Raw genomic sequence first — 13,824 nt, forward strand, 5'->3', positions numbered from 1 at the left:
AGGATGGGTGGGAGTTGGAGGATGTCGCATAAGGGAAAGGCTGAAGGAAATGGGCTTGTTCAGGCTGGAGGAGACGGGTTGGGGAAGACCCTGTCACTGTCTGCAACAGCTTAACAGGTGTTCCAGAGAGGAGAGAGCCAAACTCCTCCTCAGAGATGCACAGCGAAAGGATGAGAGGCAACAGCATGAGTTTCACTGAAGGAAATTCAGGTTTAGAGGATGGTCAAAAACTAGCACAAGCCCAACGAGGTGTGGTGGGATCTCCAACCTCAGACCTCTTCAAACCTTCTCTAAATACAGCCTTCAGCAGCCTGATTCAGCTGTGAAATTGGCCTTGCATTGGACCAGAGCCTTCCAGAGGTCCCTTCCAACCTCAGCAACCCTTTGGTTATTCCAGGGAGGACCAGCCCTGTTGCCCAAAGCTGAGCCGGGACCTTTCACAGCCCAGCATGCCCTACGCAACCAGCAGCTTTGGGGAGCCAGGCCTGCTCTGGCTGGGCACTCACAGTAGGCTCTCTCCACGAACACGCCGGCGGTGATGGCCGAGAAGAGGACCACGCAGACAATATGGCGCCGATAATTCTCAATGAAGCGCTTGAACTCCTGGATCTTCTGCTGGATTTTGTTCCGCTCGTACTTCTTCCGTTGCGCTTCGGTGTATAAATGCAGTTGGTACTGGTTCACCCTGGGAAAAAGAGGAGGGATGGTGTCATCTCAAAGTTATGGCCCAGGCCACACTGCCCAGGTTTGGGTCTTCATCCTGGTGGCCACCTCTGCAGACCGGTGACAGCGGTGACGTGCAGGGCATGGTGTCAGCAGGTGATCTCAAGTCATCCTGCAGTCTGGAGCACTTTTGAAAGCCAATAGCAAACATGCAGATAGTGACTCATAAATGAAACAGTAGATAAGAACTATAAAGGGTAATTTTCATAGTGATATTGAACTGACTGCGGGTTAGGGAAAGGCCCTTGGAGCTATTAAGGCAAACCAGGATGTTCTGGCCATGGGTAACAACCACTTCACTGGTTCCTTCCTGCACATCACCCAGACCCATCACCCTCCAGCACCGTCCCCGCTGAGGTGACACGGAGATATGAGGAACAGCAACCAGGCTGGACCGAACCCGAGCAGCATGCCCGGCGAGAAGAGGACATTACTCACTTTCTGCCTGGTCTCCTCCTCAGCTCTTGCCCTTCTTGCTCCACGTAGTGGCTCACGTTGTCCAGGTTTGGGTCTTTCTCCTCTGAGATGGTCCTGTTGGACACAAAGCTACATCTAGCCCAAAGCTGTACCTGCAGGAAGGGCTTTGGCAGCACTGTCCCCATTTCCCCATATATAGCAGCAGCAGCAAGAGGAGAGCTTACTCTTTCTTTTTTATGAAGGAGACGCGGTTGTGCAGGTTTTGCTTGAGCTCCTCGGGGACACCTTTCAGGAGCCAAAAGGACAAAGAGCTGTTTTGTTTAGAGTCTGTGAGATGCAGTGGACAATGTTTGGGCAGGAGTGGGATGGGGAGAGGCTCGGAGAGAACCCAAACATGTTGTACATGGAGCGACAGCTGATGCCCCATTACTGCGGTTGGTCTGGAGGGATTGATGTGACACGATTTAGGTGCTGCCCATCACCTCCAGCCCCGCAGGGCCCGGAGTGACCCTATGCTCCTGACCTTTGAGGCAGAGATGGGTGAGACGAAGCTCCCTGTCATGGTCCCGCAGCATGTAGTGGAAATCCTCCCATGTCAGCTCATCCCTGTCCTCAAAGCCTGAGGCCCGAAACATGGACTCGGTCACCTGCTCCGCCTGCTCTCTTGTCAGGCAGTTGTTGGAGATCTCAATGAAGGACCTGGAGCAAGGAGGGGAGATGGGACCACAGCTTGAGTCCTTCACATCACAGAATCACAGAATCCCAGACTGGTTGGGGTTGGAGGGGGTCTGGAGATCATCCAGTCCAACCCCTCTGCTAAAGCAGGTTCACAGAGCAGATCACACAGGTGGGTCCAGGTGGGTTTGAATGTCTCAGAGAAGGAGACTCCACACCCGCTCTGGGCAGCCTGGGCCAAGCTCTGGCACCTCCCAGCAAACAAGTTTCTGCTCATGTTCAGATGGAGCCTCCTGTGTTTCAGTCTGTGCCCGTTGCCCCTCACCCTGGCGTTGGGCACCACTGAACAGAGTCTGCTCCATCCTCTTGACACCCACCCTGAGATATTTATCAGCAAAATAACCCAGGGCAGAGCCCCAGACCAATTTTGTAGGAGAAATGGTCTCTTGGTTGCGCATGTGGAGCCCGTGGGCTCTCCCACAGCACCCTTGGGGAGCTAAGCACAGAATCTGGAGCTGCTTTTGGAGACATCTCTGTTTACAGACATTGTGAAAACATCTCGAGAGATGAGGAGAAGTACCTGAGCATCCTCAGGAACTCCTTCTTGGAGAGGAACCCATTCTCATCAATGTCATACATCCTGAACATCACCTTGGACTTCTCCTCTGGGGACCCTGGAGGGGAGGGAAAGAGGCGAAGTAAGAACAAGATCCTGTTGTCACTGGCAAAAGTGCTTTCAAACATTGTCTTTGAGAGTCTGGGCCTGCAGCAACGTCTCACCCAGCTCCGAGAAGACTGAGATCACACGGCTGAGCGCACCGTGGACAGTGGGAACAGCCTCTGCTTGGCCTCCTCAAGTGCAAGGTGAAAAATCAGGTAGATACTGATGCTTTCTTGGGCATTATTTTGCACACTCAAAATGGGGTTTTGCACAGTGATGATTTTTCTGGGAGCTCCTTTGATAAAATCTGGCATTCACCACTTCTATATATGAACCTGCTTTCCCAGTGGTCATTTAGGGGGGATCAGATGTGATGTCTGATACGGCTGTTTTGTCTTTCAAGGACAGGATGCATGGTCCATTCAGAAGACTTTTCCATGGCAGTGACAGATCAGTAAATCACTGCTCTGAGATGGCCCCCCTCATGGACAGTCTTACAGAAAACATAATTACATTGTCACTGCCCCACAATTCAAGTTGAAGCTGTCCTAAGTGAAGGGGATTTTAATCGGTAGAAGTGTCTACAGATTAACCTGCTGGATGTATCTTGTCCTTCACTCTGCTGGTGGCATTGCCAGGACTTGGGGCAAGAGATGAAGGCCAGCTCCAGCTCTCACCTTTCATGAAGACCACCAAGATGTCCAGGAACTCCCGGAAGGAGATGTAGCCGTTGCCATCTTTGTCGGCCAGGGAGAACATGGAGTCCACAAACATGGAGTGGGCTTTGAGGCCCAGGGCCTCGGCAAACTCAGCCCTGCTCAGCTCACACGTCAGGGACTCCTTGGCCTTCTGTGGAGATTCGAAGTTGAGCTCCCCGGCATCGGACCTATCGATTTCCAGCACCTGCAGGTTGTGTCCCACAAAAGAAGTCCCATGAGTGCTGGCAGAGCAGAAGGCTGGTGTCCACTTGCCCAACCTATCGTACAGACACCGGTGCCTCCCCCAGCACAAACCCTACAGCAGATACCACGGGGAAGTTCCGTGTCACTCCTATACAACGTGACTTCCACACTAAACACCACTGACCACTACGGAGACCTCAGTTATGTCATCCAAAAGTCCCTTTTCAACTTCAGACACTTTTACCACCACAGCCTTTTGTCTTCTGCAAGGGGAAATGTCCCTTGGTCCTGAAGCTTCCTTGTGCATGGCTTACCAGCTCTTACGGTGAGCAGCAGCAGCAACGTTCTTTGCTTAATCAATAGCGAAATACCTTCCTCCATGCAGAGCCGGCCACACCTCTACATACCTGAGCAAACAGGTGCCTGAAGAAAGTCTCCAGAATTTGTTTTCTCTGCTCCTGGGTGACTGCCCGTTTCATCAGGCTCTGCTCCTTCATCTCGGACACGTGCAGGTCGAGGCCACTCTCCTCCAAGTAGCTTTGCAGCTTCCCAATGAAGTTGCTCCTCTCTGCCTCCTCGCTGAAGAGCAGCACCTGCAGGAGACCCCACCAAATGGCTGTGAGCAGCAGACACCCCATCGGGATGCGTGTACTGCTCCTCTTCACCACAGTGGTCGCCCCATGGTCGGCGTTGGACCTGGTGGTTCTCAGGCGGCCACTGACACCCTTTGGGGACACACGCTGGTCCCAGTGCCCAGGACTGGGTGCTGCAGGGTGTATGTGACCAGTGGCAGAGGATGGTGGAGGGTCCAGGGGAAGGTATCGTACCCCAGGCATCACAGTACTCACCAGGTCATACTCCTTGGGGCTCTTCAGGAGCAGAGCTTTGTTCCCTCTGTTGCTAGAGAGGATCACCTCCACGCTTTGATGGGCTTTCAGGCTGATGTTCCTCAGCGCACACCCTCTCCTATCCAGCACTTTGAGGACTTTGTCAGCTTGGAGCTGAATGTAGACGGGAGAGCTGTCTGTCTTGGGACCGTGCCACTCCATGGCTGGTGGGAGAGAGGACACGGCTCAGCTGGAAGGTGCACTTGGCCTCTTACTCATCCCAGCACTTCCTTTACCGATGTTCAGCTTGGGAGTGATTGCATGAGCAGACATACGTTAAGGGAAAAAGGATGATCTCCCACCCGGAGAATACAAGCGCATTGTCAGGGGAGGAGTACAGACCATGGAGCAGGGAGGCCGGATTTTTCCATTGTCCAGGACAAGGAGATAATAGAATCACAGAATGTCCTGAGCTGGAAGGGACCCACAAGGATCATCAAGTCCAACTCCTGTCCCTGCATATGACAACTCCTAAATTCACACCATCTGTCTGTCCAGTCTCTTCTTGAACACTGTCAGGTTGGGGCCGTGACACCTCCCTGGGGAGCCTGTTCAGTGTCCAGCACCTCTGGGTGAAGAACCTTTTCCTCATGTCCCACTGACCCTCCCTGGCACATCTTCTGCCATTCCCCGTCCTGGAGCTACTGGTGCAATTGCTCCACATAGGATTCCTTCAGATAAGGTGTGATCTGGAGAGGGTTATAATTAAAAGGTCATAAGATGACTCAGGTTGGAAGGGACTTGCCCAGCCTCCTGCCTAAAGTAGGACCAGCTATGGCATCAGGCCAGTCTGCTCAAGGCTTTATCCAGTCAGGTCTTGGATAAGATGGAGACCACACAACCCCTCAACCTCTCTGGGCTACCTGCTCCACTGCTTGTCTATCCCCATGGGGAAACAGTTTCTCCTGTCTGGACACAAGCTCCATGAGCAGCCCTGCCTGTGTCCCCTGACTCCAGCAGCATAACCAGCCACCATGGTGGGACCAGCAGAGCCACCTCACCCTGTATCGCCTCGCCGGTCACCTCCCATCGCACGCTGGAGCCCTGCTTCTTCTGCAGCTTCTTGAAGTCTCGCTTGCGGAGAACAGCCACGATCCAGGCAACAAACAGAGTCACTGGGGACACGTGGGAGAAGAATCACAGACTGGTTGAGGTCAGAAGGGACCTCTGTAGATCCTCCAGACTAACGCGGGGTCACCAGAGCAGATCACACAGGATCCCAGGCGGGTTTGAATGTCTCAGAGAAGGAGACTCCACACCCGCTCTGGGCAGCCTGGGCCAGGCTCTGGCACCTCCCAGCAAACAAGTTTCTCCTCATGTTCAGATGGAGCCTCCTGTGATTCAGTCTGTGCCCGTTGCCCCTCACCCTGGCGTTGGGCACCACTGAACAGAGTCTGGTCCATCCTCTGACACCCACCCTGGAGATACTTATCACATTGATAAGGTCTCCCCTCATCCTTCTCCAGCTGAACAGCCCCAGCTCCCCCAGCCTTTCCTCACAAGAAGGACGCTCCAGACCCCTCATCACCTCCGTAGCCCAGAAAGCATGTGGTATCACAAAGCTCCTCCTGCTTTGGCAGCATCACCTGTATGGCTGGGGCAGCCAAAGGCGTTATTTCTTCCCCATCACTCTATGGCTTTATTTAACACAGGGCTGCCGCATGAAAGCCCTGCTCCCACCATTGCCCGAGAACCCTGCCACCTCAAGGACCTCAAGAGTGGCCAAGACTCAGCAGCTCCTGCTGGGAGGTGCTCAGTCCACTGGCACTGAGTCCCTTTCTTTGGTGGAAGCGGAGATGGGTAAAGAAAGGGAGCAGCAAACCTAAAGGCAGACAGCAGAGGACAACGATGATGATCCCGAAGCCTGCGCCGCTGCCTTCGAAGTAGTCCAGCACGGTCATGGGCGTGCAGTTGGCCAGGTGCTGAGCCGTCAGCTGCTGGGGCTGGGGACACGCGTCCCCTGCACAGGGGAGACAGGCTGTGAGTGTCAGGGACCTTCTACCCCTCTCATCATCCCCAGGAACCTCGGCATTCAGATGTTGGTGGGTTTCATTGTCAAGTGACCCAGGGAGCTCTGCAGAACTGGGAGGCTGGAGATAAACTCCAGATGTTAGGAGACAACCCTAGTTTTTGGGTTGAAACTTTGCCTGCCACAGCAAACCAAGCACAGAACTGGACTCAAGCACCCTTGGAACTTGGCACCATCATCTCTCCTGATGGGATGGGTTGAGCAAGAAGCACCTTAGGCCACGGTAAATTTGGGCTCTGAGCCTCTGCTCATCCATGTGCTGCACATCCAGGGAGTTCTCCTGGTGCAACCGCATGGAGCGTACCCCAAGGGAACCAAAACACTCAGGGGTTGTTGCCATTAAAGGCAAAAGCAGGCAACGTTACACAGTTAACGTGCAAAGCTTAATTCATCTGCAAACTTCATCACTTCTCAGGTCACTCATCAGTTTAACCTGCAGAGCTGTGTGTTTATACCAAGGGGGCTGGAGGACACATCAGTGCGGAGCGTGACACAGCGTGGGGTGGGCAGAGGATGAGTTCCAACCCCAGCATGACCTTCCAGGGCATCAGCTGCATTTTTGTGCCTGGAGATCTTTCCAAGACTCATGCAATGCATGGACTTCAGCCCACCTTCCACACCAGCGCTGTTTGCCCTGCTGACAAGCAACCCGTGCATTTTGCAGATGTTTTGCTGGCTTAGGGCCACCGCAGGTGTCAGGCTGGAGAAACTGCCCGTCTGATGCTTCCCCTGTGTCACTGAGTCACCGGCTGTCTCACCGAGATAGGTTTGCTTCCCTCCCCAAGTCCCTGCTGTTGCACAAAGGACTCACCCTCATTCCACACGAACACGTGGGGCTGGAGGTCTTCAGGGTCTGCGGAGGTGACGGTGGTCAGGACATCATGGAAGGTGATGTTACGGATCTTCTTGGCTTCTTCCACCGTGAATAGCCTGTGGAAAAGATGTGGGGCCAAGTGGTGGCCTTGGGTGTCACTGGTGGCAGGAGGGATTCGCTCCCCACACTGGTTTAGGAACTGAAGAAGCTAGAGGATGGTTTTTCCTCCAGCCCTGGTTGTTATGTCTTACTGGGGCTGGCAAAGCAGTGGGCAGCTGCTCTGTGGGCCAGACAGGGAAGAGGTATTTACCCATTCTTGGTATTTTCAAACCAAAATCTGTCGCCGTCACGCAGGCGCACAAACTGGTCCAGGATGATGGCACTGAAGAGGGAGCTGCCAGCCTCCAGCATGCCCCCGGGGAGCAGCTCCAGCCTGGCCGTGTCGTTGGCGTACAGCAAAGCCACCGTCTCCAGGACCTGGCCAGAAACCCACACCACACACGTGAGGAGAGGGAATTCTGCCAGCGCCTCCGAGTCCTGCCAGGAGGAGTGCAGAACGTGCCTTTCCAGGCATCATCACTCGTCCATGGGCTGGCAGGATGCTCAGCCCCACACGGCCCTGAGGTCGTGGCTTGGACTTGAGCAACTCAGCATCAGTCCCAGAGCATGCAGATCACAGCAGTGCAGGCGCAGAGGAAATGCCTCAAGTTGTGCCAAGGGAGGTTCAGATTGGATATTAGGAAAACATTCTTCACAGAAAGGGCTGTGGGGCATTGGAACAGGCCACCCAGGGCAGTGGTGGAGTCACCATCCCTGGAGGCGTTTAAAAGGCATTTAGGCGAGGTTCTTGGAGACATGGGTTAGTGCTCGAGTTGTGTTAGGTTATGGCTGGAGTCACTAAAATGATTCTATGATTTTTATGATTCTATGGGGCAGGATATAGTTATTCATGCCATTTAATTACAATTACCCCAATGCAACAGCCTCGCAGGCATGAAAATGTGCTAGGGCAGAGTGTGCACTTATGTCCCTCTTCCTACTTCGCTGGAGAAGCCAGTGAGCACCTGGACGGCCCCAACGTCCTTTGAGCCACACGCTTTCTGTGGCCAGACCAGTTCCCTGTTACCTGTTGATCCAGGTGTGGGGCAAGGGCTGACCAGTTCTGGAGACGCTCCAACCCGAATAGCTCCCGGGCTTGGTTGTAGGTGGGCAGGCCCAGGTCTCGCCCGCGCTGGAGCCAGCTGGCCACGTGGTCGGTGCGGGAGTACTTCAGGGGCCCGTACCAGTAATCTGCAGGTGGGTTGAAGCTGTTGTGATGGCAAGGCAGAGCTGGAGGAGCAACCACAGCTGCTGGACCAGCCTAGTCCCTCTGCCATGGGCCATGCTGAACATGGAGGACATCTCCATGGCCTTGTCAAGATAGTCCCAGTAACACGCTTAACATGCCCTGCATCTTCTGTGCACTTCCATTAACAAGGCTCAAGTTGGTCTTACGAGGAGCAGCTGAGGGACCTGGGGGGCTTCAACCTGGAGAACAGGAGCTGAGGGGAGACCTTATCGCTGTCTACAACTGCCTGAAAGGAGCTTGGAGCATGGATGGTGTTGGTCTCTTCTCCCAAGTAACAAGTGATTGAACAAGAGGAAATGCCCTCAAGTTGTGCCAGGGGAGGCTCAGATTGGATATTAGGAAAAAATTCTTCATGGAAAGGGCTGTTGGGCATTGGAACAGGCTGCCCAGGGCAGTGCTGGAGTCACCATCCCTGGAGGGTTGGACAGATGTGGAGATGAAGTTCCCAGGGACATGGTTTAGTGCTAGAGTTACGTTAGGTTATGGTTGGACTTGATGATCCTGAGGATCTCTTCCAGCCAAAATGATTCTATGGTCTGAGGGTGTGCCTGGGTGCTGATGGTGGTGGGTTGGGACCTGCCTCCCCACCTTGGCCCCTGCACAGCCCCACGAGAGACAGTCCCACACCAACGTGCCAGCCAGGGCGCAGGGGAGTGCAGACCTTGGAGATCTTCCACCACAATGTTGTCCTCCCGCTCTGCAATCTGTGAGCTCATCCCCAGCAGGAGGTTGTCCACGTCCATATCGTCTGTCTGCTCGGTGCTCTGAGGGGAGATGGGAACAGCAGGCGATTGCTCACAGGACTGAGGGCATGGGACAGCCCCACACCCCTGAACTGGTGCCCATGAGGGTGCAGACCCTGGGCGTAGGGACACCAGGGGCTTTTTCCAGGTTCATTTTCTCCACATCAGGTCAACCGTGAGGTGTGACCCTGGTGCAGCTGGAGGTGGTGTCTGGGGATGATTTCACACCCCTTGGTTCCCTGTCATGCTCTGCACCTCATTTCCTTCTCAGACCCCTGTGAGCTCCTCCAGAACATACATTAAGGAATGAAGCCCCCCCAGCCAGCCTGCCATGTCCTCAGGACCCCGCGCTCCCTTCCCTGTACCTTTCTGCTCCAGTAGCTGTTGCAGAGCCGAACCGCTGGGAACGAGCCGCCGGGGCCGGGCACTTGCTGGAACTGGCACTGGGGGTTTCTGGAACAGCAGACAGGGGCTGGACCCACAGCCAGGAATGGACAAGGACCATCCCCAGCTCGGGTATCCTCATCCTGGGCACAGGCACCACTCTCCCACAGCCCCACCAAGCCCATCCTACCTCATGTAAACACCCGGTGGCACCATGGTGGCCAGGAACTGTCCTGCAGCTGCCACGAACTCCGGTGAGATGCTGGGGTCCAGGTGCTGCTGGTACCCTGCGAGGCAGTGGCCGTGGTCCAGCGGTCAGGCTGGGGTGAAAGGGGCCGAGCTCCCCATCCCACCCCGTCCTTCATCTCCCCTGGTCCCCCCACCCTGCCCCCCGCAGCTCCGCTGTGCCCCTCACCATTGTACTCTGGGACAGGTTTCCCCAGCAAGGTCGGCAGCCACTCGTACAGCACAATGCTCTAGGACATGGAAATCAGGTCAGGGACAGAAATGGGAGGTTACTGGGGGCCTTGGCAGAGCCAGAATGTCCCAGCCCTCACCTGGAAGGTGGCGATGACCCACTTGCGAGCGTGCTGGAAGACATCCTCATCCGACCAGGTGGAGTGGTTGTTGGCCAGCGCTGCGGCAAGGTGGTTGTGGTAGCGAAACCAGACGATGCTCTCGGCCTGCAGGAAGAGGTTCTCGTTCCCCCAGGCGCTGCCCAGGTCTGCAAGAGCCACCGGGAACAACAGTGGGGTTGTCACCACTGGAGGAGCATCCCAAGCCCAGCAGCCCAGCATCCCCTCACCCTTCCTTCCTCCCTGGGAAGATGAGCAGCCCAAGTGAGTGAGAAGCAGAAATGCAGCAGGGACAAAAGGTGAGGATTCCAAGCAAGCTGAGCAGGTTTTTATCAGCAGCAGCCCATTTCCCCACAGGAGATATTGCCTGAGATCAGAGAGAGCAGCACTCGCCGGTCTCTATGTGTTGGCTGGGAAATGACCCGCTGCCTGAAGTTCACAGCGTGTCTGTGCTGGGAAGCCTTTGCTGGGGCACACATCTTCCTACTCCTGGGGCTGGGAAACCACCTGCTCTCCCACGGGACTCCTGACCCCCGTGTCATCGCATCCCCCACCCCTTCCTGGGGTCCCCTCTGGGCTCAGCTCCTCCTGCTCCCCCTGCTCACAGTCACATGAAAAGCCATTGAAGATGCCACCGTTACCGTAGATCCCCTGGGGACCGCCCTGTCCTGTGGAGGGGTCCAGTGCCTTCCACATGGGGACCCTCCCATCCGTTTCCCTGGGGACACGTCTGTTGGGTCCCGCGGCCAGTTGTCCCCCCGAGAAGCTCCTCAGGGCATCGCTCCAGGAGTGCGAGGGGCCGTAGATGGAGCTGCCGTCCAACCAGCCCGTCACCTCGTTGGTCTAGGGCAGGAAAAGGGCTCTTACAGGAAGGTGCAAAACATCTGAAAAGCCCCAAACTGGCCTTTTTTGTCTTGCAAGGCAGGCACCCCATCCCGCTTTAACAAGAGGTGTATTCAAATATATAGATGCAAACTATACTTATGGCTGGACTCGATGATCTTAAGGGTCTCTTCCAGCCAAAATGATTTTATGATTCCGACTGCAGGAATGAGTTCCAGGTGCAAGAAAAGACCAGGTACAGCTTCTTCAAAAGTACATTTTGTCTCATGGATCCCTACATAGGCAAGACCAAGCTGGAAGGGGACTACATCCATCTCTGGGGAAACTGGAAACAACTGGTGAGCCCTGTCCTGGCAGCATGTTGAGTATCTCCCCTGCTAAATGTGTTCAGGAAAACCACCTTTTTAGTCTGAAAACATGCTGGAGTTTCCGTTTTTCCAAGGTTTGAAACACTGCTAAAACCATGACTTGCTAATCTGGTCTCATCGTGGTTTGTCATGTGAAAGGTTCAGGAGGGAATTTTGCTTCAGCGATTTTGATTGGGAAGCTTTCTGTCAGGAAAGGAAAAGCACATGTTCTCGGGAACACATCCAGCCTTAGTACAGCAAAATAGAGAGGAAAATCTGGGGAAAATCTGGACTTTTTTCCCAAAATGACTGAAATTAAGAGAAGCTTTACAAGTTTACAACTTTATGACAGTACCGGCTCAGTTTTGTGATACGTTGTTAAAGATAAGAGTTGATGATTAAAAAAAAACATACCATAATTACTGACCTTCTAGAGCGGCACACACGTATAAATTAGTGATGGAAGTTCATTACACTTTCCGAAATGCTCCAGTTATCACTTGTTTCACCACAGACAGCCCTACCTTTGCTCATTTTAATTGAAGTGATAAAAACTTTGGCAGCCAAGCAAAACCATTAATTGTTCCTGCTTTACCGTATCCTCTTCTGCTTCTCATAGACGATGCAAGATACTCAACCTTGCATTAAAATACATGACACAGATCTAGAGTAGTTACATTTTCTGTGGCCAAGAAATGCACCGAACTTGAGCAACCACAAATGTTGCTCTGCATGAACCAGAATCTTGGAGACTGTACTTTGGGTTAGTTTGAAATTGGTTCAAACACTTGAAAGACGTATTTTTAAGGAAATGGTGGTGCTTTCCTTTATCTTTTTATTTGCAAACACTATCTTGGCTGCCACAGACCCCGGTGTTAGGTGAAGAGGAATTGAGCCAAAGAGCAAAAGAAAGGCGATGTCCTACCTGTTCCCGGGGGCTGTTGGGGCTCTGCCCTGTCCCCGTCGCCCAGTGGATGCGCTGGAAGGGCAGGACCACATCTCCAGTGCCCGCGGGGTCAAACGCAAGGTCTCCGCGCGGGATGTGGATGTTCAGGAACTCAGCGGGGCAGCCCGGTTTCTCTGTCCCCAGGATGTCTGAGAGCACGTGGAAACCTGCCAGAGAGCCAAGGGTGGTCAGCAGCTGGGAGGAGAGTCACCAGCACCCAGAACGGGATGTGGTGGTGGCCAGTTGAGCCGTACGTGATTTCCTTCCCTGCCTTCACTGCTGGTTTGCTACACGACTTTGAAAAAGTCTCTTTGGGCTGGAGCCCAGAGGTGTTGAGCTCCAGTCAACTCAAGCAGGGCTCTAGGAGCCCCTGGCTAGACCTCACAAGTGGGTCAGGGACCCGCACAGAGAAACTTAGCCAACAGATGTACAGAGACCACTGGCAGCTGGACCTTCTGCTGGCCACCACTTCACCAGGATCAAGGCTCTGCATGTAGCCATTATTTCCCTCAGCTCTTCCTTGCCCGTGGCCTTCAAGGCCAAGGGTTGCTGCTGATGCTGAGCTTCGTGGCTGCTGTTGCTCTTGGCCTATTAGAACTTCAGTGTGATGGGAAATAGTGCCTCCAGGGAGAAGCTAAATGGAACTGCACTAGTGTTTGCCCTGCCTGTGGCACATCTTAGAATCTACAGTTGGAAGAGTCCCTTAAGATCGAGTCCAACCGTTACCCCACCCCTGGCAGTGCCCCATGTCCTGAGAACCGCATCTCCATCTGTCCAACCCTCCAGGGATGGTGACTCCAGCACTGCCCTGGGCAGCCTGTTCCAATGCCCCACAGCCCTTTGGGGAAGAAATTGTTCCCCAGATCCAACCTCAACCTCCCCTGGCGCAACTTGAGGCCGTTTCCTCTGCTCCTGGCGCTTGTTCCTGGGGAGCAGAGCCCGACCCCCCTGGCTCCAAGCTCCTTTCAGGCAGTTCAGAGATCAGAAGGTCTCCCCTCAGCTCCTGTTCTCCAGGCTTGGGTGTCAGGGGATGTATATGAACCTTAAGCTGTACGAGGAGATAATTGTCTCCACCTTGTCAAGTTCAGCCAGTTTTCTCAATGAGCTGGGAGTATTTCCCAGAGACAGACACAACTGGGTTTGGAGACCCAAGACCCCAATGAGCTCCTGAGCAACGGCAAAAACTGCTCCAACTTGCAGGAATTCTGCCCAGCAATCACTCACCGCATGGCTCTTATCGCATCTCTCAGATGTTTTGCAACAAGGTAACTCTACCGCTAAAACAAATGAGGAAGTTCTCAAATGACAAATATCAGTATTTAGGGCAACTGCCGAAGGTCAATGAAAATTCACGCAAACTCTCTTGGCTGGACAGTACCTTGGCATGGCCATACCCAAGGCTTTCTCTTTTGGGTGTGGGTCTGCTCTAAGCAGTGGGTGAGGAGCACTCAAATACGTTGCCTTCAGGTGCAAGAAACCAACATTTTTCCACTCAAAGCAACATTCTTCTACCCGTTGCCAGGTCCCAGC

General features: G+C 53.9%; 1 protein-coding gene across 1 annotated transcript in view; it reads right to left on the reverse strand.

The window, feature by feature from the left end:
- Nucleotides 1–13,824, reverse strand: part of DUOX2 (dual oxidase 2) — a gene marked incomplete at both ends in the record, with an annotated part of 39,877 nt that overhangs the window by 4,074 nt on the left and 21,979 nt on the right. The window contains 20 exons of the mRNA XM_082061110.1: nucleotides 507–685; nucleotides 1,162–1,254; nucleotides 1,365–1,425; nucleotides 1,664–1,839; nucleotides 2,396–2,489; nucleotides 3,154–3,379; nucleotides 3,786–3,971; nucleotides 4,227–4,429; nucleotides 5,267–5,380; nucleotides 6,088–6,225; nucleotides 7,106–7,224; nucleotides 7,419–7,585; nucleotides 8,235–8,398; nucleotides 9,118–9,220; nucleotides 9,565–9,652; nucleotides 9,774–9,870; nucleotides 9,999–10,059; nucleotides 10,141–10,307; nucleotides 10,800–11,001; nucleotides 12,274–12,461. Coding sequence (XP_081917236.1) covers nucleotides 507–685; nucleotides 1,162–1,254; nucleotides 1,365–1,425; nucleotides 1,664–1,839; nucleotides 2,396–2,489; nucleotides 3,154–3,379; nucleotides 3,786–3,971; nucleotides 4,227–4,429; nucleotides 5,267–5,380; nucleotides 6,088–6,225; nucleotides 7,106–7,224; nucleotides 7,419–7,585; nucleotides 8,235–8,398; nucleotides 9,118–9,220; nucleotides 9,565–9,652; nucleotides 9,774–9,870; nucleotides 9,999–10,059; nucleotides 10,141–10,307; nucleotides 10,800–11,001; nucleotides 12,274–12,461 — 2,826 coding nt within the window. The remainder of the gene's footprint in view (nucleotides 1–506; nucleotides 686–1,161; nucleotides 1,255–1,364; nucleotides 1,426–1,663; nucleotides 1,840–2,395; nucleotides 2,490–3,153; nucleotides 3,380–3,785; nucleotides 3,972–4,226; nucleotides 4,430–5,266; nucleotides 5,381–6,087; nucleotides 6,226–7,105; nucleotides 7,225–7,418; nucleotides 7,586–8,234; nucleotides 8,399–9,117; nucleotides 9,221–9,564; nucleotides 9,653–9,773; nucleotides 9,871–9,998; nucleotides 10,060–10,140; nucleotides 10,308–10,799; nucleotides 11,002–12,273; nucleotides 12,462–13,824) is intronic.

Source organism: Streptopelia decaocto, assembly GCF_964273445.1.
Source record: "Streptopelia decaocto genome assembly, chromosome: 9".
NCBI lineage: Eukaryota > Metazoa > Chordata > Aves > Columbiformes > Columbidae > Streptopelia > Streptopelia decaocto.